This window comes from Oncorhynchus mykiss, chromosome 28 (assembly GCF_057628025.1).
Source record: "Oncorhynchus mykiss isolate SJ-2025 chromosome 28, ASM5762802v1, whole genome shotgun sequence".
Taxonomy (NCBI): Eukaryota; Metazoa; Chordata; class Actinopteri; order Salmoniformes; family Salmonidae; genus Oncorhynchus; species Oncorhynchus mykiss.
The window spans coordinates 13,024,556-13,046,708 of NC_143049.1; the positions used below are offsets into that span (position 1 = coordinate 13,024,556).

General features: G+C 42.3%; 2 protein-coding genes across 8 annotated transcripts in view; both read left to right on the plus strand.

Annotated features, from left to right (window-relative positions):
* rock1 (Rho-associated, coiled-coil containing protein kinase 1) overlaps positions 1 to 6,086 on the plus strand; it is a 71,771-nt gene extending 65,685 nt beyond the window's left edge. The window contains exons 28-33 of one of the 5 annotated variants that reach the window (XR_016492836.1): positions 104 to 1,609; positions 1,754 to 1,842; positions 2,032 to 2,110; positions 2,872 to 3,133; positions 3,371 to 3,578; positions 4,488 to 6,086. Coding sequence is in view for 4 of the 5 variants with exons in the window: in XM_021589150.3 (XP_021444825.2) it covers positions 1,539 to 1,609; positions 1,754 to 1,842; positions 2,032 to 2,110; positions 2,872 to 3,133; positions 3,371 to 3,578; positions 3,993 to 4,062 (779 nt within the window). In the remaining variant the exon portion in view is untranslated. Of the gene's footprint in view, positions 1 to 103; positions 1,610 to 1,753; positions 1,843 to 2,031; positions 2,111 to 2,871; positions 3,134 to 3,370; positions 3,579 to 3,992 lie in introns of all 5 variants that reach the window. The other 4 variants (XM_021589150.3, XM_021589153.3, XM_021589151.3 and 1 more) reach the window with 4 other exon arrangements.
* A 301-nt stretch (positions 6,087 to 6,387) lies between these two features.
* Positions 6,388 to 21,912, plus strand: LOC110508562 (ubiquitin carboxyl-terminal hydrolase 14). 3 transcript variants are annotated; one of them, XM_021589155.3, is made up of 16 exons: positions 6,388 to 6,793; positions 7,819 to 7,964; positions 8,073 to 8,105; positions 15,593 to 15,697; positions 15,999 to 16,102; positions 16,440 to 16,498; positions 16,731 to 16,861; positions 17,062 to 17,142; positions 17,223 to 17,287; positions 17,462 to 17,576; positions 17,735 to 17,800; positions 17,920 to 18,012; positions 18,140 to 18,268; positions 18,470 to 18,533; positions 18,688 to 18,795; positions 21,662 to 21,912. In XM_021589155.3, exons 1-16 carry the CDS (start codon positions 6,778 to 6,780, stop codon positions 21,805 to 21,807), a joined length of 1,461 nt encoding a protein of 486 aa, XP_021444830.3. In that variant the 5' UTR covers positions 6,388 to 6,777; the 3' UTR covers positions 21,808 to 21,912. The 3 variants fall into 3 exon arrangements, with proteins under 3 accessions (XP_021444830.3, XP_090081528.1, XP_090081529.1); XM_090225402.1 differs by lacking the exon at positions 6,388 to 6,793 and adding an exon at positions 6,833 to 7,056; XM_090225403.1 differs by lacking the exon at positions 6,388 to 6,793 and adding an exon at positions 7,164 to 7,336.
* The last annotated feature ends 241 nt before the right edge of the window (positions 21,913 to 22,153 follow it).

The window sequence follows — 22,153 nt, forward strand, 5'->3', positions numbered from 1 at the left end:
ACAGTTTTTCTTTGGAGACCTACCAACAATGTTTGCTGTACATTGAATGCCTGATGTGCCTGTGGTTAAAGTCCTCTCTCATCTCTTATTCCCCCATCTCCAGTTGGTTCTCCTTGCTCTCCCCCCCTATCTTTGTATCTTCTGTTCTTTTCCTTCTGTGAGTAACTCGGAGTTGTGGACCCCAATTGTGCCTGGCCTAGGCTGTACTACTGTATGTCTTTCGCATCCCTTGTGTTTTTGTTTTTTGGGGCGAGAAAGGTGTCCATCCTTCCTGTATGCTCTCGCCAACACTTTTGAAAGGCCATTCCGAGTGACAGCAGTTATAGCCCCCTTTTAGGGTATTTTAAGCAAGTTGGCTTTTGTTGAACCAAGTTGTGCCATGCTGGGGGGCATTTTCATGTACTAACCGTGAATCATAATTCACATAAGCCATTTGTAGGGTGCAAATGAACCATTTACAGTATAGAACTTCATTTAACATTTATTTCAGTACAAATTCTAACTGTACCCTATGAATGAGTCTTCTGTAGGTAATCCGTTTCAATGTTGTCAGCTGTACATTTAATTTTGCGGCAGGGCAAGCGATCCTAAAATCTGAGTGACTCCTAAAGTGACTACATGAGAGGTTAGCTACTGTAACACTAGACTACAACAGCACTGTGTGGTTTAACCCATCACTCTGAGCACCTTTCAAAACGTGTCTGGAAACCACAATCCACACCCTTCCTTTTGAGCCTCTGTCCCTTGTGCTTCAAACAAACACTCCTTTTTTTATTTTTTATTTAAGTTTTGTTTTGGCATGTTCACCTCAGAACAGAAGCGGCTCCTTTTCAGAGTCAAGGAACTCTCCACACACTTGTAGTTGAGCTTTTGATCAATTCACTGTTCTTTTGTAGCTTGCGTTGCGCCAAAGCATGCTCTTTTGTGTCGAGTCGGTAAAACTTGTAACACAATGGAAGGATATTCCCAACCATATACAGTTCCCTGCTATGTGACGGTAGACTGAGGCATCAGAAGCCCCATCAGAAGCCCCATGTTGGATGGCCAGATCCATTGAATGAGAATTTGATAAGTGGTTCATAATTCTATGGCTGGAACGGCCATGCTTGGTCAGCCGTTGAATGAGTAGAAAATAGTTTAAGCTAGTCCATGTTATCTAACTGGCTGGGAAAAAATAACGTGGATGTGACTTGCTTTTAGTGAAGACATTTTATACTGTCCTATATATCCCTTTTGAATGAATGCTCCTTTATGCATGAGATCTAAAACTACTGAGCTTGAAGTAACCGTATGGGATATTCTAACTGTCGGTCACATGCTATTGTATAACTACAGTTATTTTGACGTGTAACCCGGGCAGAGAAATTGAACTTGAGTTGAACTTGAAATGACTTATTATGGCCCGGCCTTGTCACATTACTTTTTGTTCTTCCCCTCCAGCTGAGTTTGAATTGAATCACTGCATGGTGTTTTGGGGACAGTGTGGCGGCCTGTACCCACAGGCTTGGTTTTCATTTGTCTATCTTGTGTCTGTGTAGAATCCAGACTGGAAGGGTGGCTGTCCATTCCTAATAAACCTAATATCAAACGATATGGCTGGAAGAAGCAGGTATGTCACCTGGACGCTTTTGAATCGATTTCCTGACATTACTGATTCAGATTTAATGGCACAGTACGGGTCGTACTGATGGTGCTGCCTAGGTGCCTACTCCTTTGGGCCAACATTATTCTTCCTAACATTATTTCTCCTCAGTATGTGGTGGTGAGCAGCAAGAAGATTCTGTTCTACAACGATGAACAGGACAAAGAACAGTCCAACCCCTCCATGGTACTAGATATTGAGTAAGTACCCTTGTTCTGTGGATTTCGTTAAAAAAAAAAAAACACTCGCCATCTGTTTTAACACTGACAGAATATTCACCATCTTAGATGAGTTTGTTTTCTGTGAAGATTATTACTTGTGTTGTAAGAGCTCTGAGGCAGTGTATTATGATCCCCCAATACTCACACATGGCTTGTTGTTCTGTGCAGCAAACTGTTCCACGTGCGTCCAGTCACCCAGGGTGATGTGTACCGTGCAGAGACCGAGGAGATCCCCAGGATATTCCAGGTAGGAAGGAAACTTCTGACCTGACCAATCGACCTTCTTGACCCATTGTCTTGCGTCAGAAAGCATGGAGGCCGTCTGCACTACTGGTTCGTGGCAACGCGTTCGCGTTAGAATGCCCCCATCGGTCGGAGGACGATGCCTTCTGACCTAAACCAATCAAGTTAACCAGCTCAGTATTTTTTTTTAGGTCTACAATCACCTTACTTGCCCATTCTCAAACAAGTTTTCACAGTCTGTCAGAATTAGACGTTGTTTTGAAGTGTTTGGGTACTTCTCTGTATCGTTCCAAGGTTACGTTTAGGCATGAATTCAGAATGGTTAAGGTTTGGGATAGGCTTAAAACACAAATATGAAAAAAAAACCTTCCTATCGCTGGGTTCGAACATGCAACCTTTGGAACCATAGGCAGATGCTTACACCGTCCACCATCCCTGTCCACAACATCCGAGCAAAACCAAAACCGATTTAAAGGTATCACTCACCGTTGACCCCTAGTGGGCAGACGTCGAATACTGGGTGACCTGCCTGCTCAAACAGATGATTACAATCCCATTGTAGATTTTGACACCTGTCTTGAGTGCACTTCAGTCTACATTCACAATTAGTTAAGTAGACTCCTTTTTTACCCCAGAGAGACTTTCAATTAGATTTTCTCATTCAGTAGTATACAACCCTGAAAGCCCCGCTTCAAACTATCCCTTTTATAAAAACGCAGAAATGTTTGGAACAGACTCTTACTCTCTCTCGTCTCCCGCCTTTAGATCCTGTATGCCAATGAGGGGGAGTGCAGGAAGGAGGCGGACATGGAGACGGTCTCGCAGGGCGACAAGACCAACTGCCTGCCCCACAAAGGTCATGAGTTCATCCCCACGCTTTACCACTTCCCCACAAACTGCGAGGCCTGCGCCAAGCCCCTGTGGAACGTCTTCAAGCCCCCACCTGCCCTGGAGTGCCGCCGCTGCCACGTCAAGTGCCACCAGGACCACCTCGACAAGAAGGAGGACGTCATTGCCCCCTGCAAAGGTACTGTCGCAGAGTTTAGGTTAGACTGACGAAACATAAATCAGTGGGGGAAAATATACTTAAAAAATTACAAGACCAACTGCTTGATCCTGGTTTTCAGCACCAAAATAAAGGCGAGAAAGAAAAACCGGTTAAATTGAATATAATATAACTTGATTTGGCTTTCGTTAAGGGGTAAGTGGGGACTTCCTGAGTTTGTGTTCTCAGTGTTCTGCCTGCTTTTGTCTTCTCTAACAGTGAATTACGACGTGACCTCTGCCCGGGACATGCTCCTGCTAGCTCTGACCCAAGACGAGCAGAAGAAATGGATCGGCCACCTGGGCAAGAAGATCCCCAAAACACCGCCCTCCTCCTTCCTGAGGGCGTCGCCTCGCACCATGTCCACCCGCCCCGCACCCAACCAGTCCTTCCGCAAGAACCCCAAAAGCATCACAGGCAAGCCAAGGTAACCTTACATACACTCTCTGGGCCTGAAATGGCATCCTTTTCCTTCTATAAAGTAGTACACTACAGTTGTCCAGAGCATCTTATTCTCCATATAGTGCACTACTTTTGGTCAAAAGTAGTGCACTATATAGGTAATGGGGTGTAATTTTGGACACAACCTCTGATGGTCCCACAAGGCAGCCCTTTCCAACCTCCTTGTACTGCCTTAGCAGCCACACTCGTTCTCCATAGCTTGAGGCTTGTTTTGGCCTATACAGAACATTGAGGCTAAGAGACGATAAGGGAGGTTGTGCTCCGGTCCAGAAGTCCTCTGTTCATCCCTGCTGCTGCTGGTGGACTGTCTGTGACAGTTGTCGTCCGGTCAGCCACGTGACTTGCTATTTTGTTTTCTCCTGCCCTGTGTAACAAGCAGGTCGCAGTCTCATTCTGCTACCACAGCCTCCAGCCTCCAAGCAGCAGATGCAACATCCAGTACTTGTTGACATTGACAACAACAACTCCTCCTCACCAAATTTACAGAAGAAGTCTTAACTCTTTACACTATTGTCTCCTTACTGTTTTGGCTTGATTATTTATTATTAACAGACTGTGTTGATGGTGTATCTAACAGCAGTGGTACTGTCCTTTTGTGGTTCTTTCCCGTTTGACTTGGAACTCTTTCAATCTAATCTGACTCTAAAGTGTTTGTTTTTTTCCATTGACTAACTCTTAGGCCTCTATGCAACCTTTCCTGAAGCGTTTCCCTCGACCAAGTATGACGCCAGAGACCATGGAATGCATAATGGAGATGTAGTTGCTATGTCAAACCTGTTTTTCTATGTAATGTATTAACATCTACCGGGGGGGTACTAACCAAGTGTCAAATGTCTTACTCTTTCACTGGACACCTGTTTTCTCTTTCTTCCAGCTAACCATCTGAACCATTGGATTCTATTGGGACTTTGTGTTTTTTTTCTTTCCCACCTCACAAAAACAGGAGGGTCCCTATTTGATATCAAAGTCAATTAAAGCAATCTGACCAGCGCTGGAAATTTGGGATAGTTATCTGACATAAGGCATCAGGGACATTGAAAAGGCCTGCTATTCCCCCCTCACCCCCTCTTCTCCTACCCTCACCCTCACCCTGGAACCTCAACTAAGACTCCCTCATCCAGCCACCACATACTTGCAACTCTTTGTTTCTTCCAGAAGATGGCGTGGCTCGTCGTTCCAAAACGTGGGACTTGGGACCTGAATGGGAGATGGAAAGACAGAGCGAGGGGCTCGTGACATGCTGTGGGTAGTACATCTTCCATGTCAGGAATAGGAAGGGTTTATGGTTGAATAAATGACTGAAGGTTTTGCTGGGACTCTTGCATGTAAACATGGTCAACGTTGAGGTACTGTAGTACAGGGATTGGCTTAACTCTGTGGAGAATGGGTACATCTCGGGGGGAAAGTAAATGTGTGTGTGTGTGTCCCGCCCCCCGCCCCCGTCTGAGGAAAAAGATACTCTGTTTCCATCTAAATTGACTTCAATGCCTTTGACTGATGGACTCTGGTGGCCTTTGCTTCGATCCCTCATTACTTGGCACTCCAACTATATCAGGGGTCAGTTGAGACAGAGTATGTATTGGGAACTGAGTATTAGATGTTTTTCAGTATTGAGTGAGGAGCGTGCAGGATCATTTAAATCTATGCATTATTTTTATGAATTATTGTAATTGCTCCAAGCCATAAGCAAATTCCATTGTAATGGCGGATAGGAGACCTAAAAAAGTATTTTCTTTTTCTTTGTGTATTCATTGGGTACATTGTTTTCTGTAATATTGTATTTTTTTTGTATGTATTGCCTTACATTGACTCATAGATAAATGGTTCAAAAGGAAAACATTAAGTTAACAAATGTAAAACTGCACTGTTTGAATTGTAAATTATTTGTAGAAGACTTAACCAGGTGTAGCATTTGGCCCACCTAGTGCCTTAATGTTTGGATAATGAATTTACTGCCATATCTGTTTTGTGTTTATCTCCAAAAACAAGACAAATCCAAACTCTTCCATTTTTTTTTGTTGTTTTTTTTAATCTACTACATTGTGGTTTTATCAGAACGTTTCCTGTCTGGTTGGGGTATATTTTGAAATGCCTCTTTATAGACTCATTGCAATCTTGTAATGTGTCAACACAAAGTACCCAGAGTCCAGTATCTAGTTCACAACAGTTTCTGGATGGTGTACCTTGACGGAGGCTTGTTAAAAATGCAGTTATAATTATATTCATATGGTAACGTCCCATTCACGCAAATCCAGCTGTGTACATCATTTGAAGATGAAAAAAAAAAAATATCATGAATAAACCGCTAATTCAAAATGTTTTTTTTTTTTTTTGTTTAAGTAAAAAGAGGGTGAGGGGGAAGCACTGGAACTATGACCTACTTACTCTATTTTGTCTTGGATGAATCGCATGTTTAATTGCATTGGAGGCCGCACTGATGGATATGTGTCAATAAACATATCTTTATCTATAATCTACAGACTTCTCTTTTGTTATGTATTTAGGCAATGAGAGTGATTTTGATATACAGTGGGGCAAAAAAGTTTTTAGTCAGCCACCAATTGTGCAAGTTCTCCCACTTAAGATGAGAGGCCTGTAATTGTCATCATAGGTCATCTTCAACTATGACAGGCAAAATGAGAAAAATCCAGAAAATCACATTGTAGGATTTTTAATGAATTTATTTGCAAATTATCTGATTTTGCTGGGGGGGGGTGGGGGGTGGAAACGAGTTTCCCAGGCTTGGAATTTAACAAATGGGTAGATTTAGGCTAGGGATTTGGTCAGTTTTCTAGCGATCATGATTCATCAGGAGAGTCAACCTTGGAGACGGAAACTGGTTAAATTATTTTGTGCGCGTTTTTAAAAATTTATATATTTTTTTACAATTAAATCGGCTGTGTCTGATGTGTGAATTTGATGAGATTACAAAAATACTATTTGAACCAGGCTGGATAGCTGCAGGCAGAGCGCATCGATAATGTTTCAGCGTGCACACTGGCATGCAGTTGCAGCGTCATTGTGCGAGCTGCTTAAATGAAGTTCGGTGACGGTGTAGCTAGCTGACTAGCTAGTCCGAAACCTAACGTAGCCACCTGCACCAGACAGCGAATTCGCGTCCCGGCGACTGGAATTGGTCATTAACAAACAAAACTGCCTAAAATATGCCCGTGTTTTCAGGTATGTTAACCCTATAACGTGACCACTTCCCTTGATAATACTTTTCCCGGAACTATTTATACACGTGTTTTAGTGATCATTATTGGAACGCTAGCAATTTAGCATCATAGGCCGACAAAAATAAACGATTCGGGAGTGTTCTCCGATTTTAAGAAAATACTAAATTAAAAACTAACCAACTATTTACAAGCTAACTAGCTAAACCAGATCCGTGTTGGTTTTGTGGACATAACTACCAAACGAAATAACTCATTTAGCCTACGGTATCTAGCTATTAACGTACTTATATTATGCTAACAAATTCCTCAGCATCACTAACTTCCTGCACTCACGTCAATATTTAGCTAACTACGTTAGCCTACTAACTGCTAAAACAGCCAGATAGACTCTGTGACAGTTCATATCTAGCTATGAAAACTCTGCTGCAACGTTTGCACGTTTTGGGGGGGGGGGCAGATGTAGCTAAACAAGTACCTAGTCAAACGTTAGCCAATTGGTTACAGCTAAATGTATGTTTTTTTGTGTGATTCTTTTGCTAGCCAGGTAACTAATTAGCAAGACAGTTATGGTACTTAGTAAGAGAGTTTAGCTAGCTACAGGTTAGCTAGTATGCTAACGCTTTATCAGCACAGTAACGTTAGCCGCAGTGGTTCACTTGCTTATGTTCGACTAACGTTAACATTATGGATGTACTTAATGTTAAAACAGTGTAACTGAAAAAGGTTACATCACGTCAAGGAAGCTTGCCAGCCTTCATTATCCCTAAAATCTAGATAGCTAACGTTAGCATATAAGGTGAGGGTGGACATGTCTATTTAGCAGGTGATCAAGACTAACATAACCAAAACATTCGACTCCTATTTCAAACCATTCTCTGCATCACAAAGGTTATCACTATAACATATGATTGTGCTGTATCATTCATGACTTGACAAGACATGATGCATCAGAGATGCCCTCCACTCCCAGATGCCGGCTTGGTTTTCACACATACCTGTGTTTTTGTTTCTCTTTTATTTCCTCAGTGAATGTGAAATGGGGAAAAGAGAAGTTTGATGCAATAGAGCTGAACACAGAAGAACCTCCAATGGTCTTCAAGGCTCAGCTCTTTGCCTTGTCAGGGGTACAACCAGAGAGACAGAAGGTTATGGTCAAGGGAGGCACACTCAAGGTAAAGTTGCTGTCACGTTTTAGTTTACAATCAATGAATTTGGACCACAGGTAATCAATACATGAATTATTTCCAATAATACTTAATCATTTGTGTATATATTTTTAGGATGATGACTGGGGAAACATCAAATTGAAGAATGTAAGTATAGTCTGAGTTTGTTATGAAATAATAAAAAAATAAAAAGATGTCACACACTGGATAGCTTCAGTAAAATGTGTTGTTTTACAGGGTTAGCCATAATAGTATTGTAATGAAACAGCAGGGAGCAGGTCTCGAACCCTCGACGTTCTAGCCCGAGGTCCGGCGCGCTATCGACTGCCGCAAAAGCATGCTCGTGCGGCAGGGTCGATATCCGCGCTCATAAACCCAGGGTCGTTACACTACTCCCTCCTTTCAAAGAGCCAAGCACACGCACTGTCGTGGATGCAAGCTCCGATCCCACTTCTGACGCCAATGTAATGAAACAGCAGGGACCCTCGACTTTCTAGCCCGAGGTCCGGCGCACTATCGACTGTGCCGCAAAAGCATGCTCGTGCGGCATGATCGATTTCTGCGCTTATAAACCCAGGGTCGTTACAGTATGGAGCAAATGAAATGTTATTGGTCACATACAGATTTAGCAGGTGTTATTGCAGGTGTAGAGAAATGTTTGTGTTCCTAGCTCTAACAGTGCAATTATATCAAACAATACACACACAGTAATAGACTGGAATGAGGAAATATTAGGGCGAGCCATATCAGATGGGTCAATAACAAATAAGGATTTCAAAATGCGCGGGGGGGTGGTGTGTTAAATGCTAGTTAAGTTCTTTCTACTTTCATTAGTTGTTGAAATATACAGTACCAGTCAAAGTTTGGACACCTACTCATTCAATTTAAAAAAAAAACAAACTATTTTCTACATTGTAGATTAAATAACACATTGAATCATGTAGTAACCAAAAAAGTGTTAAACAAATCCAAAAATATTTGAGATTCTTCAAAGTAGCCACCCTTTGCCTTGATGACAGCTTTGCACACTCTTGGCATTCTCTCAACCAGCTTCACCTAGAATGCTTTTCCAACAGTGTTGAAGGAGTTCCCACATATGCTGAGCACTTGTTAGCTGCTTTTCCTTCACTCTGCTGTCCAACTCATCCTAACCCATCTCAATTGGGTTAAGGTCAGGTGATTGTGGAGGCCAGGTCATCTGATGCAGAATGCTGTGGTAGCCATGCTGGTTAAGTGTGTTTTTGAATTCTAAATAAATCAGACAGTGTCACCAGCAAAGTACTCCATCACACCACCTCCTCCTTGCTTCACGGTGGGAACCACACATGCAGAGATCATCCGTTCACCTACTCTGCGTCTCACGGTTGGAAACAAAAGTCTCAAATTTGGACTCATCAGACCAAAATAAGTTTTCCACCGGTCTAGTGTCCATTACTCATGTTTTCTAGCCCAAGCAAGTCTCTTCTTCTTATTGGTGTCCTTTAGTGGAGGTTTCTTTGTAGCAATTCAAACATGAAGTCCTGGTTCATGCAGTGTCCTCTGAACAGTTGATGTTGAGATGTGTCTATTCCTTGAACTATGAAGCATTTATTTGGGCTACATTCTGAGGTGCAGTGAACTCCAATGTACTTATCCTCTGCAGCAGAGGTAACTCTGGGTCTTCCTTTCCTGTGGCGGTCCTCATGAGAGCCAGTTTCATCATAGCGCTTGATGTTTTTTGCGACTGCACTTGAAGAAAATGTCAAAGTTCTTGAAATGTTCCGTATTGACTGACCTTGATGTCTAAAGTAATGGACTGTCGTTTCTCTTTGCTTATTTGAGCTGTCTTTGCCATAATATGGACTTGGTCTTTTACCAAATAGGGCGATCTTCTGTATACCCACCCCTACCTTGTCACAACACAACTGATTGGCTCAAACGCTTTACGAAGGAAAGAACTTCCATATATTAACTTTTAACAAGGCACACCTGTTAGTTGAAATGCATTCCAGGTGACTACCCCATGAAGCTGGTTGGGAGTGCCTAGAGTTAGCAAAGCTGTCATCAAGGCAAAGGGTTCTTACTTTGAAAAAATCTAAAATATTTTTGGATGTAACACTTCTTTGGTTACTACATAATTCCATATGGGTTATTTCATAGTTTTGTCTTCACTACAGAAAATAGTAAAAATAAAGAAACATTGAATGAGTAGGTGTGTCCAAACCTTTGACTGGTAGTGTACATACACAAGATTTAGTCACCGAAAATAAAAATCCATGCATTTGAATTTTGAATCATATTATTTCTCCATGAATGTCATTCGGTGTAACAATAATTGATTTTCTAATTATTTAGCAGTATTAGCATTCAGCTGTTTATAGATAGTAATTGTATCTCAACAAACATGTACTGCTTCGAAAATCAAAATTGCATCATAATTAATATCATACATTTTGGCCTTTCTGAACATTTTAGCACCCAAAATGTCATACTCAAAAGTGAAAAAAGCTGAACAATTTCAAAAAATGATTTTCTGTAATGGGCTAAAGATTGTTATTGTTTCCTCTGCTTGATTAAACAAAATTATGTAAATGACGTAGAGAAACTGCTTTACACTGTCTGACTGTGGCATCGTTATATCGAATGACATACTGTGAGATTCCACATGGGATGATCCTTAGACTGGCTCAGCAACAAAAATGTACTTCTAAAATGAGAGGCACTGGCAGTCAGTTTTAATCTGGTTTGTAAGGTAAATTGAGAAAAGTCATATGAGAACTCCTAATTAATATATGACATGAAGGGAAAGGGGATACCTAAGTCAGTTGTACAACTGAATGCATTCAACTGAAATGTGTCTTCCGCATTTAACCCAACCTCTGAATCAGAGAGGTGCGGGGCGGCTGCCTTATAGCATTTTGATTGAATAACATTCTCTGCAAAATGTGATGAACTTGGATTGAAAATCGAATGAATAAAATCCTGGTTGACATTTTATCCTACTGACAAGACTGAGGATGATATGAAATAATGACACTCCATGTTTATCATTTGAAATGTTGGTTTAAAACTTAAATGCATAACTATTTTTTTAAATAACTTTATATTTTCTCTTCACATTTGACTTTTATATGGCCTTGTAACCATCACTTTAAGTCAAGATACAAAATACCCAGTCTGGTGAACTCTCCCCGTTTTAGGTGGAGCCTTTGAGTTATCACCTCTTTGAATTGTTTCCAGTCAGGGCTGCGTAGTTTTGAACTTCGATTGGTGGATGGCTCTGGCTCTGAGGTGACTGCTTTCACGTCAGATAACTAGTAAAAGATCACATCGCTTCTGGCCACATGTCTGAGTTCTTCCCAACGTTTGTCTCCTGCAGCTCACCTCAATTTCATTCCCCACTGGATCAAGGACTTGTCCAATGAAAGGTTGGTCATCATACATCATGGTGTTCTACGGCTTGCAAGCGTCCCCCTTTGTCCTCCAAACACAACGATGGTCGTTATGGCCAATCGTTTTGTTTCATCTGACCAGAGGGCACTTCTCCAAAAAGTATGATCTTTGTCCCCATGTGCAGTTGCAAACCGTAGTATGGCGGTTTTGGAGCCGTGGCTTCTTCCTTGCTGAGCGACCTTTCAGGTTATGTCGATTATAGGACTCGTTTTATTGTGGATATAGATCATGTTGTATCTGTTTCCTCCAGCATCTTCACAAGGTCCTTTGCTGTTCTGGGATTGATTTGCAATTTTTGCACCAAAGTACGTTCATCTCTAGGAGACAGAACACGTCTCCTTCCTGAGCGGTATGACAGCTGCGTGGTCCCATGGTGTTTATACTTGTGTACTATTGTTTGTACAGATGAACGTGGTACCTTCAGGCGTTTGGAAATTGTTCACAAGGATGAACCAGACTTGTGGAGGTCTACAATTTCTTTTTCTGAAGTCTTAGCTGATTTCTTTTGATTTTCCCATGATGTCAAGCAAAGAGGCACTGAGTTTGAAGGTAGGACTTGAAATACATCCACCAATACGCCTCCAATTGACTCAAATGATGTCAATTAGCCTATCAGAAGATTCTAAAGCCATGACATCATTTTCTGGAATTTTCCATGCTGTTTAAAGGCACAGTCAACTTAGTGAATGTAAAATTCTGACCCACTGTAATTGTGATACAGTGTATTATAAGTGAAATAATCTGTCTGTAAACAATTGTTGGAAAAATGACTTGTGCCATGCACAAAGTAGATGACCTAACCGACTTGCCAAAACTATAGTGTATGTAAACTTCCAACTTCAACTGTATGGTGGCCTGCTTTCTGCTCCCACCAAAATGGAAAGCCTGAACCTCTGTTTGCAATTTACATGCATAGTTTTCTGAAGTCCACGTGAACAACTACGTCATTGTCACCGATGATTTCCTTAAGATTTGGGCACTCAACTTGATGAAGCGGTGCTTGGCGAGCATGTCAAGTTTTTGATTCAGGCTTTTGTTCAGATCCTGCCATGTTCCTGACTTTTGTTGTTTCCACAAAGGTTGTGAATGTCTTCTTCATTGCTGGTATTCTCTTTCATATTACTGCCATGTTGTATTTACCTAACTGTAAGGGCTTGTTGCTCAGGGTGCTCTTCAAGATTTTCACCATCCATGGAGTGAGGTTCATCACAGCATGCATCTGCCAAATTTTTTCCCAGTCACTTAACTGCATCACCACTAATACCTTGCTTTCCTGCTCAGATGCCACTCTACCCTAACTTGTGGATCTGTGTTCTTCCCGGGCCCTGAACTTGCAGTCGTCTCTTTGTTGGATAGAGGCATCTATAAGGACAGATATTTCCTCGACATCATCAAAACTGTAGTGATAGAGCATGAATAAAATATGATGATAATTAAGTGCTTAGGACTTGAATAGGTCACTTCACTAAAAAATGTTTTTACCATGTCATTACTTTTGTCTTTCACAATGTAATACATAGACAATATATATCTTAACACATAAAGATACATGTTACTAATGAAACATACAAATATATACACTACATTCCCTAAAAGCTTAAGAATAGAAAAACTATGTCAGGCGGAGTAACGAATGACGTGGTATAACAGTTATACAGAATGACATAATCGTTACTCTGTATGAAAAACAGTTAACTTATTCTACAGGAAATTGCTTGGCCACATATGGAAAATATATCATTATGAAACTGTAGATCAAGGTAATTGTATCTCTCACATCAAATATGCCATTTTAAAATAAAACAACATTCTACATGTTTTTTTTATAGGTATTTTACCGTATGCCACAGGATTTTGTATCAGTGCACCAGTGACCGAAAATGTGAAATTATAATTTTTAGGGGAGACTTTACTGACCTTTCTGCGCTGTGTGGGGTCCTTCTGGCTCTTCTTTCTTATGCAATATACGGTCGTGACTATCGCAAAGCATTATGGTCTGAAATGGCTCATGGATATCTGTTATATTGAATGAAATCCCAAAGTAGGGACCAAAGTCTTCAAGCATAAAAATGTAATGAAGTTTAGGATCCTCACCATTTTTTTTTTCTTCTATACAAGTGTTTCCCAAACTTTTTATAGTCCCGTACCCCTTCAAACATTCAACCTCCAGCTGCATACAGGGTTAGTGCACTTTCAAATGTTGTTTTTTGCCATCATTGTCGGCCTACCACACACACATATGATACAAAAATTTAAACATATGAGTGAGTTTTTGTCACAAACCTGCTCATGGGAAGTGACAAAGAGCTCTTATAGGACCAGGGCACCAATAATAATAATAATTTTGCTCTTTATTTAGCCATCTTACAGGCTACTCAGGCAAGGAAAAAAAAACTCACCCAAATGTGTAGTCCTGTTGGAAAATATAAATGTACTGTTTGAAAATGTGAAGAGTTTAATTTAAAAAAATGTTTTTTTTTATGTGAATAATTTTATTTTGCATTGCGTACGAGTACCCCAGTTTGGGAATACCTGATCCATACAGATGCCCTCACAATTATGCCAGAGGAGTTTATTAGCTCTTTTGCTCCCTAAGTTCCTATTATTCGTAATGAGTACTCTTATAAGCTGATATATAGAGGAAGGTTACATCTTATAGTGCAGTGTTTATAAAAGTATTTTTACAATACCGAAGATATGTTTCGGACACCAAAATGGACACGTCACAACTTTGATGAGATGTATAGACAATATGGATAGAATATGTGGTATATCTGAAAAATATGTAGGATAGAATAGTAAAATAGGATAGGTCTTGACTAGAATATAGTATAGGCATATATGAATGCGGTAAAACGATATGTAAACATTAAAGTGACAAAAGTGTTCCATGTTTATGTACAGAGGTCAGCAGCCTCTAGGGTGCAGGGTTGACTAAAGGTCAAGGTAAGGTACTGGGGAGAGGCTGGCTAGTGGTGACTATTTAACAGTCTGATGGCCTTGCGGTAGAATCTTTTTTTCAGCCTGTCGGTCACAGCTTTGATGCACCTGTACTGACCTCGACTTCTGAATGGTAGCGGGGTGGCGGAGGTCCTTGATGATCTTCTTGGCCAGTTGTGCAGACCGCACCACCCTCTGGAGAGCCCTGCGGTTGCGGACGGTGATACAGCCTGACAGGATGCTCTCAATGTTGCATCTGTAAAAGTTTGTGGGTATTAGGGGCCAAGTCAAAATTTTCACCCTGCTGAGGTTGAAAAGGTGCTGTTGCACTGCCTTCACCATACTGTCTGTGTGGACCATTTCAGATTGTCAGGGATGTGTATGCCGAGGAACTTGAAGCTTTTCACCTTCTCACTGTGGCCTCGTCGATGTGGTTCGGGGCGTGCTCCTTCCGCTGTCTCCTGAAGTCCACTATCAGCTCCTTCATTTTGTTGGGAACACAGGAGGGGGCTGTGCACAGCACCCTGTGTTGAGGATCAGTGTAGTGGAGGGGTTATTGCCTATCTTCACCACCTGGGGGCGGCCCGTCAAGAAGTCCAGGACCCAGTTGTACAGGGCGAGGTTCAGACGCAGGGCCCTGAGCTCAATGATGAGGTTCGAGGGTACGATGGTGTTTAAGGCTGAGCTGTAGTCAATGAACAGCATTCTTACATAGGTATTCCTCTTGTCCAAATGGGATAGGGCAGTGTGCCTTGCTCAAGGGCACATTGACTGATTCAAGAAAAATTATTATATTTTTTTCAGATTTGTTATCTGTAATTGCTATGACGATACAAATATCACTATTTTTTTCAATGGCAATCATGGAAACACGAAGCAGTCATAACTCTTTGGTCATTTAAACATCTGCTGTATGTAAAATATTGTGTGTTATTGCTTGAAAAAATAAATATGTGACACTGGATGACAGCTGTTTGTTTCCAACATTATGGCTATTGTCCTAAAGAAGTCAAATCCGCTTCGCGTTTTGTTTCCTTGCCACGAGATTAGCGAGTATCGCGGTACAGGTGTCGCCCCGGCCCTACTATCGACGTCAGTATTGTGCAAAGTAGGCTATGATGTATTGGCTGATTTCATTGTCATTTTAGTGGGATGGATTTAGGATGCATGTTATCCAACCTAATGCTGCTGGTGATTACCATCTCCAGTTATCCGATGGAATGCAATGTGACACTTTTTCTCCTCTCCCCTCTCCTCCCCAGGGGATGACTCTGTTGATGATGGGCTCAGCCGAGGCCCTGCCCGAGGAGCCTGCAGTCAGGCCCATGTTTGTTGAGGACATGACTGAAGACCAGCTGGCCTCAGCTGTGAGTTCATGTTCACTAGCTGGCTCTTTAATAGCTATGTCGAGTACTGTTTTCAGGGCCAGTGTCTAGTCCGTCTGGAACTGTATGATATGTTCAGGCTAATGCCTTCCACAGTAGTGCTATGAACGGCCACAGATATCTGTCATTTCTACTAGCCCTGATGGAAATTGAGACTGTACAACGTATGACTTAGTCGTTGGATGTGTTTGTTTTAACGGAATCGATGCTGCCTGGGTTTGCCAGCGCAGGCAGTCATAGAGAAACTAACCCAATTTTGCTTGTTGTCTGATCCGATGTGTAGATGGAGATGCCTTGTGGACTGACCAACCTGGGCAACACCTGCTATATGAACGCCACAGTGCAGTGTCTTCGCTCCGTGCCAGAGCTCAAAGGAGCCCTCGGAAGGTGGGCCCTTGATATTGCATTAACGCCAATCTGTTAAGATGCAATCAACGTTTGTTGGATCTATAGCGTTGATGATAAAATAGGTTTCTTATTCATTTGATATCTATGCAGTGATACAACTGAGAATTAGATCACACAGGCTTCGTTAGAGTTGGGACGATAAACTGAAAATTACAGACAACCACATTGCCTTCTTACCGATGGTCAGTGATTTTGTTACTCAACGTTCCTGCAGATTTTCGGGTTGTTCTAAAACCATTATTTGGTCAACAGTAATAGCCTATTCATTATGTTGATTCCTGTTATGAAAGTATCTGCCCTCTGTCTCCCTCTACAGGTATACAGGTGCTCTGCGGTCCCCTGGGGCCAGTGTACCAGCCCAGTACATCACAGCAGGTCTGTCATTTCCCTTTTGTCTCTGTATGTTTAAAAAAATATATATATCATTGTGCCACTGCCTTTTTTGTTATCTGCTAGTGTAGATGGTAATAGTAGGACTCGGTGAGTCAGGGCATGGTGCAGGCTACACCAGCGTTGTGGGCTACATACTATGAACTGCTTTGTATAAAAGAGGCGCCTGTTAAATGGCCATGTTAGAACTGCTAAATTACCATTGTATTCCCCCCAGCCCTCCGTGACCTCTACAAGATCATGGACAAGACCTCCTCCACCATACACCCCATCATCCTGCTGCAGTTTCTGCACTTGGCCTTCCCCCAGTTTGCTGAGAAGGGAGATCAGGGACAGTACCTCCAGCAGGTGAGACCATGGCCTCTGACTGGCACCAGTCACTCACTCACCATCAGAAGATGCCGCTTTGCGATCACTGCTTGGTACTGCACATCCTATACTCCAATGAACCACATTGATTGCTACGTTTTTAGTCGTTTTTTGTTGATACTAAAAGTGGTCTGAAGAGTAGAAATGAGCTTCATTTGTCAATTTCTGCCCCTCTCTAGGATGCCAACGAGTGCTGGTTGCAGATGATGAGGGTCCTTCAGCAGAAGTTGGAGCCACAAGACACAGATTCTCCCATGGAAGTATGTGTAAATGGAAGTATGTAAGCTATCAAGCTAGTTACAGATGTGAGTGTTGTCCTAACTTTCTCCTCCACCTCCAGACTGAGAGTGGAGCTGCCAAGAAGAACTTCATTGACCAGTATTTTGGAGTGGAGTTCGAAACCACGTATCCTGGCAGTCTGAACATCTGATACATTGAAGTTCAGATGAGTGCATGACCTATTAGGGAATGGAGAATGGCTTCCAAATTGTTATATTATTTCAACAAACCTTTGCTCTCTCCTCCCAAGAATAAGTCTCCTGTCTCTCTCTCAGTTCCTTCCTTAACCCCTCTCCACAGTGTGAAATGTACAGAGTCTGAGGACGAGGAGCCAGCCAAAGGTAAAGAGAGCCAGCTCCAACTCAGCTGTTTCATCAACCAGGAGGTCAAGTACCTGGCCACTGGCCTCAGGCTGGTGAGTAGTACCACTGCAACTCACAATCACATGCACATGCACAGGAACACAGACACATGCACAGCCCGCACGCACACCGTGAGGTCTCCAATGTGGTCGGTCACCATGGCAACACTGATCTAATCCCCATCACGTGTCTCTTGTTTCTTTCTCTTCAGAGACTGCAGGAAGAAATCACCAAGCTGTCTCCGTCTTTGCAAAGAAATGCCCTGTACATAAAATCTGTAAGTTTGGCATGGGCCCCTAAAGGTTTTTATAAACCACTGAGAGGGTGTGGCATTTGTTTTATTGTTATGTACTTTTTTAGTTGGTTGGTTCACTTGGTCTCCCTTTCTTCGTCTAGTCTAAAGTCAGCCGCCTCCCTGCCTACCTAACCATTCAGATGGTTCGATTTTTCTACAAAGAGAAGGAGTCTGTCAATGCAAAAGTCCTTAAGGTATGTAATCTGATGTTATAGGAATGTCCTCCTAATCGATGGGATTATCATCAGAATACTGTTGCAAGTGGAAGGAAGAATATTGTCTTGATGCTTTTCTTCCCCCCCCATTGACTTAATGTTCCAGGATGTAAAGTTCCCACTGATGCTGGATGTGTATGAGCTGTGTACCTCGGGACTGCAGGAGAAGATGGTGGCCGTTAGGTCAAAGTTCAAGGAGATTGAGGACAAGAAGCTGGAGAAACAGTCGCAGAAGGTAGAAATGAATTGAATCGCTTGTCTACTTTGTCCGTTGCGAATCAGCTTTGAACTGCAAATGTATACTCTACGAAGTGGACCTAAACCTCCAAGAAATACGTTGCTCAGTGTTGTTCCCTGACCAAACAAAGTAATTCAGTGTGAACGAACATTAGTGTAGTCCGTTTAGCTTACATTGTTCCCTTTGTGCATCAAACAGGTGGAGAGGAAAGTGGGAGACGAGCCGAAAGAAGTGAAATACGAGCCCTTTTCATTCGCCGACGGTTGGTTTACTTTACATCATATGGATTTGTGGCCTGCCCCTACAAACAAGGCATCAGTCAGTCATTCACACACACACACGTGTAAGGGATAGGTTGTTACACACGGTAACTTAAGGAATATGTTTCTAAGCGTGTGCCTGTCTATTGCCTGCAGACCTGGGCTCTAACAACAGTGGCTACTACGACCTGCAGGGAGTGCTGACACACCAGGGCAGATCGAGCTCCTCCGGACACTACGTCGCCTGGGTCAAGAGGAAAGAAGGTGACCTCGATAGCATTAAGAAAAGAGTCTCTGCACACAAGTCGTTTAATGTGAAACGTTTTCAGTCACAGTAGACCTTCATCAAAGCATACAGCCAGACAATGAGTAGCTGTGTAAGAGGCCAGTCAGTCAGTGCAATCGACATGATTCATAGATGTCAGTCTGTTCCTTAAAGGGATAGTTTATCCAAATTACAAAATGGTATGTTGGTTTCCTTACCCTGTAAGCAGTCTATGGATAAGATGTGACAGCAATCCATGCTTTGTTTTAGTTTCTCTAGCGACGTTTTGGGGTTTTGCACTGTTACCAAATGCTAACATTTTTGAATTTGTGGCACAAATTCCATTCACAGGGTGTCCGCGAGTCCTTAAAGTCTAAAAAAGTTAATTTATCTGATTTAAAGGCCTTAAGTCTTAATGTATTACATTCTGTTTTCACAGGTCTTAAAAAATGTGACGTAGATGACTACAGTGTTACCGTTATTGTGCCGCTGCTTAATTGTTGCCTCCATGGCAACAAAAAAGATTTGAACATGAAATAATAATCTAGGCCACTTTCAAGATCTTAGAGCAATCCCTATGCACGTTGTGTGTGTGTGTGTGCACGTCGTGTGTGTGTGTGCACGTCGTGTGTGTGTGTGCACGTCGTGTGTGTGTGTGTGCACGTCGTGTGTGTGTGTGTGCACGTCGTGTGTGTGTGCACGTCGTGTGCGCGCACGTCGTGTGTGCGCACGTCGTGTGTGCGCACGTCGTGTGTGCGCACGTCGTGTGTGTGTGCGCACGTCGTGTGTGTGTGCGCACGTCGTGTGTGTGTGCACGTCGTGTGTGCACGTGTGTGTGTGAACGTTGTGTGTGTGCACGTCGTGTGTGTGTGTGCGTGCATGTCGAGTGCTAGACAGGCCGTTGCCAGGGGAGAGAGCAAAGTAACCTATACAATTTGATAGACATCAACACTCACTAGAGCCCGGACGATAACTTGAAAATTATCGACACCTGACATTGCCCTCTTAAGCAATTTTGCTTATGTGAGTAATTTCGGTGGTTAGTCTACACAATATTCCTGCAGCTTTTTTGGGTCCTAAAACCATTCTTTTGTCAGGTTAATGTCCATATTTCGCTGATGGCTCTGACCCCCTTTCCCCCCTTTGCACACGGAGTGAAGGGAGAGATGCATTCTGATAAGAGCTAGCATAGCCTACTGACTAGGGATGTGAGAAATGTAAAACATTTCTTCATGTTTAAACTGCAATTTTTTTTAAATTGTTAAAACGATCATAGAAATGAAATCATAAAATGACGAACTCACAATTCCGAGATTATCCTGCGTATGACCGATTGAACTGCATTGCTCCCTATCACAGTCCTGGCTACCTACCAGATTGTGCTCGCCTTACTGCTGTCCACCACCGACTCAGCAACAATGGTAGTTAATGCCTTTGCGTTTTGAGTTCCCACTTCCTCAAGTGGTAAATAGTGCTACATAGAGCCATGGCTACATGGAACTCTATTCCACATCGGGTAACTGATGCAGCAGTAGAATCAGATTAAAAAAAAACAGATACAAATACACCTTACGGAACAGCGGGGACTGTGAAGAGACACACACAGAAGTATAGTCGTGGCCTGAGGGGGCACACTTAATGTTTTGTGAAAAGTGTTATCAAATGTAATGTCATTTTTATTGTATATAACTGCTTTAATGTTGCTGGAACCCAGGATCCTTAATAAATACAAAAAGGCCCCTTAGTTCCAGTGAAGGGATATTTTAATCCTACAGCTTCCAAGTCATTCTAGACGATTATGTGCTTCCAACTTTGTGGCAGCAGTTTGGGGAAGGCCCTTTCCTGTTTCAGCATAACAGTGCCCCATGCACATAGTGAGGTCCATACAGAAATGGTTTGTCAAGATTGGTGTGGATGAACTTGACTAGCCTGCACAGAGCCCTGCCCTCAACCCCATCGAACACCTTTGGGATGAATTGGAACACCAACTGAGAGCCAGGCCTAAATTACCCCACATCAGTGCCCGACTTCACTGCAAGTCCCTGCAGCTGTGTTCCAACATCTTGTGGAAAGCCTTCTCAGAAGAGTGGAGGCTGTTATAGCAGCAAAGGGGGGACCAACTCCATGTTAATGCCCATGATTTTAGAATGTGATGTTCGATGAGCAGGTACCCACATACTTTAGGTCATGTAGTGTATGTGACTTTGTTGAGCTTAATCTATTTGAGATACTTTTGGATGATTTGGGCATGATGCAGTGAAAACTGCTAATATCGGTCCCATGACTTGAATGGGATTCATACCACAAAGGCTAAAACGTTAGCATGTAGAAAGTGCCAGGGAAACTAAATCAAAGCATGGATTTCTGTGTTATACCTTGTCTATAGACTGCTTACAGGGTAAGTAAACCAACATGTAATTTGGGTGAACTATACCTATAAAGGAATAGTTAATCTCAGTCAGTTCAACACAACCAGAGGGTGTGGGATATGGACCCAGATACGTGTAGACCACTTGAGGTCTGAACAGATTGATTTTGGGGATCTATCCCTTAAACTAAGGCTTGGGGATATGACGTAGCCACATAGCAGCCGGACGAACGGCCGATATTGCAGATGAGCGCAATACAACATGATGCACTGAGTATATGCGTATGTACACTTTCTGCTGCAACGTGGTAGCTGCGGGACCAAAACATCAAAAGTTTAGCCTCGCGTTTCATGCTCTTATTTGTCGTGGAAGTCTGCCCGATATTGCTGTTTACCTTGTGCATTGCAGACTACATGATACAAACGACTGTATTAATTAACATACATTTTTATCGAGGTTCAGGTGAATAATATAATACATGTTTTTCCCATCATAGATGAGTGGGTGAAGTTTGACGACGACAAGGTAAGCGTGGTATCTCCAGAAGATATACTGAGGCTGTCCGGTGGAGGAGACTGGCATATAGCCTACGTTCTACTATACGGACCAAGACGACTGGAAATACTTGAAGAGCAACAGTAACCAACCTTAACACAAATAAAATCTAGCCAACCTACACACACATGCCATTTCCAAGCACTGTCTACTCTGTGTGGATGTGCAATAAATTCTGGGTGTCTACAAAAATGGATTACCTTTATTTTTTACTCTTTGACACATGCTTGTAAACCCATCCAGCATCAACATGAGGTAGTTTATCTATCAAAGCCAGGCCATCTCTGGACTGGATCCTTGAGAGGTTTTGCTAGATTTAGTTCTGCAGTTTCATTAATTAAATGTTTTATAAACATTGTGTATTTTTTTTAAAGCCTTGAACAAGGTGCTTATGTCATAACTAATCCGCTTGTACAGAAGTCTTTGGCCAAGC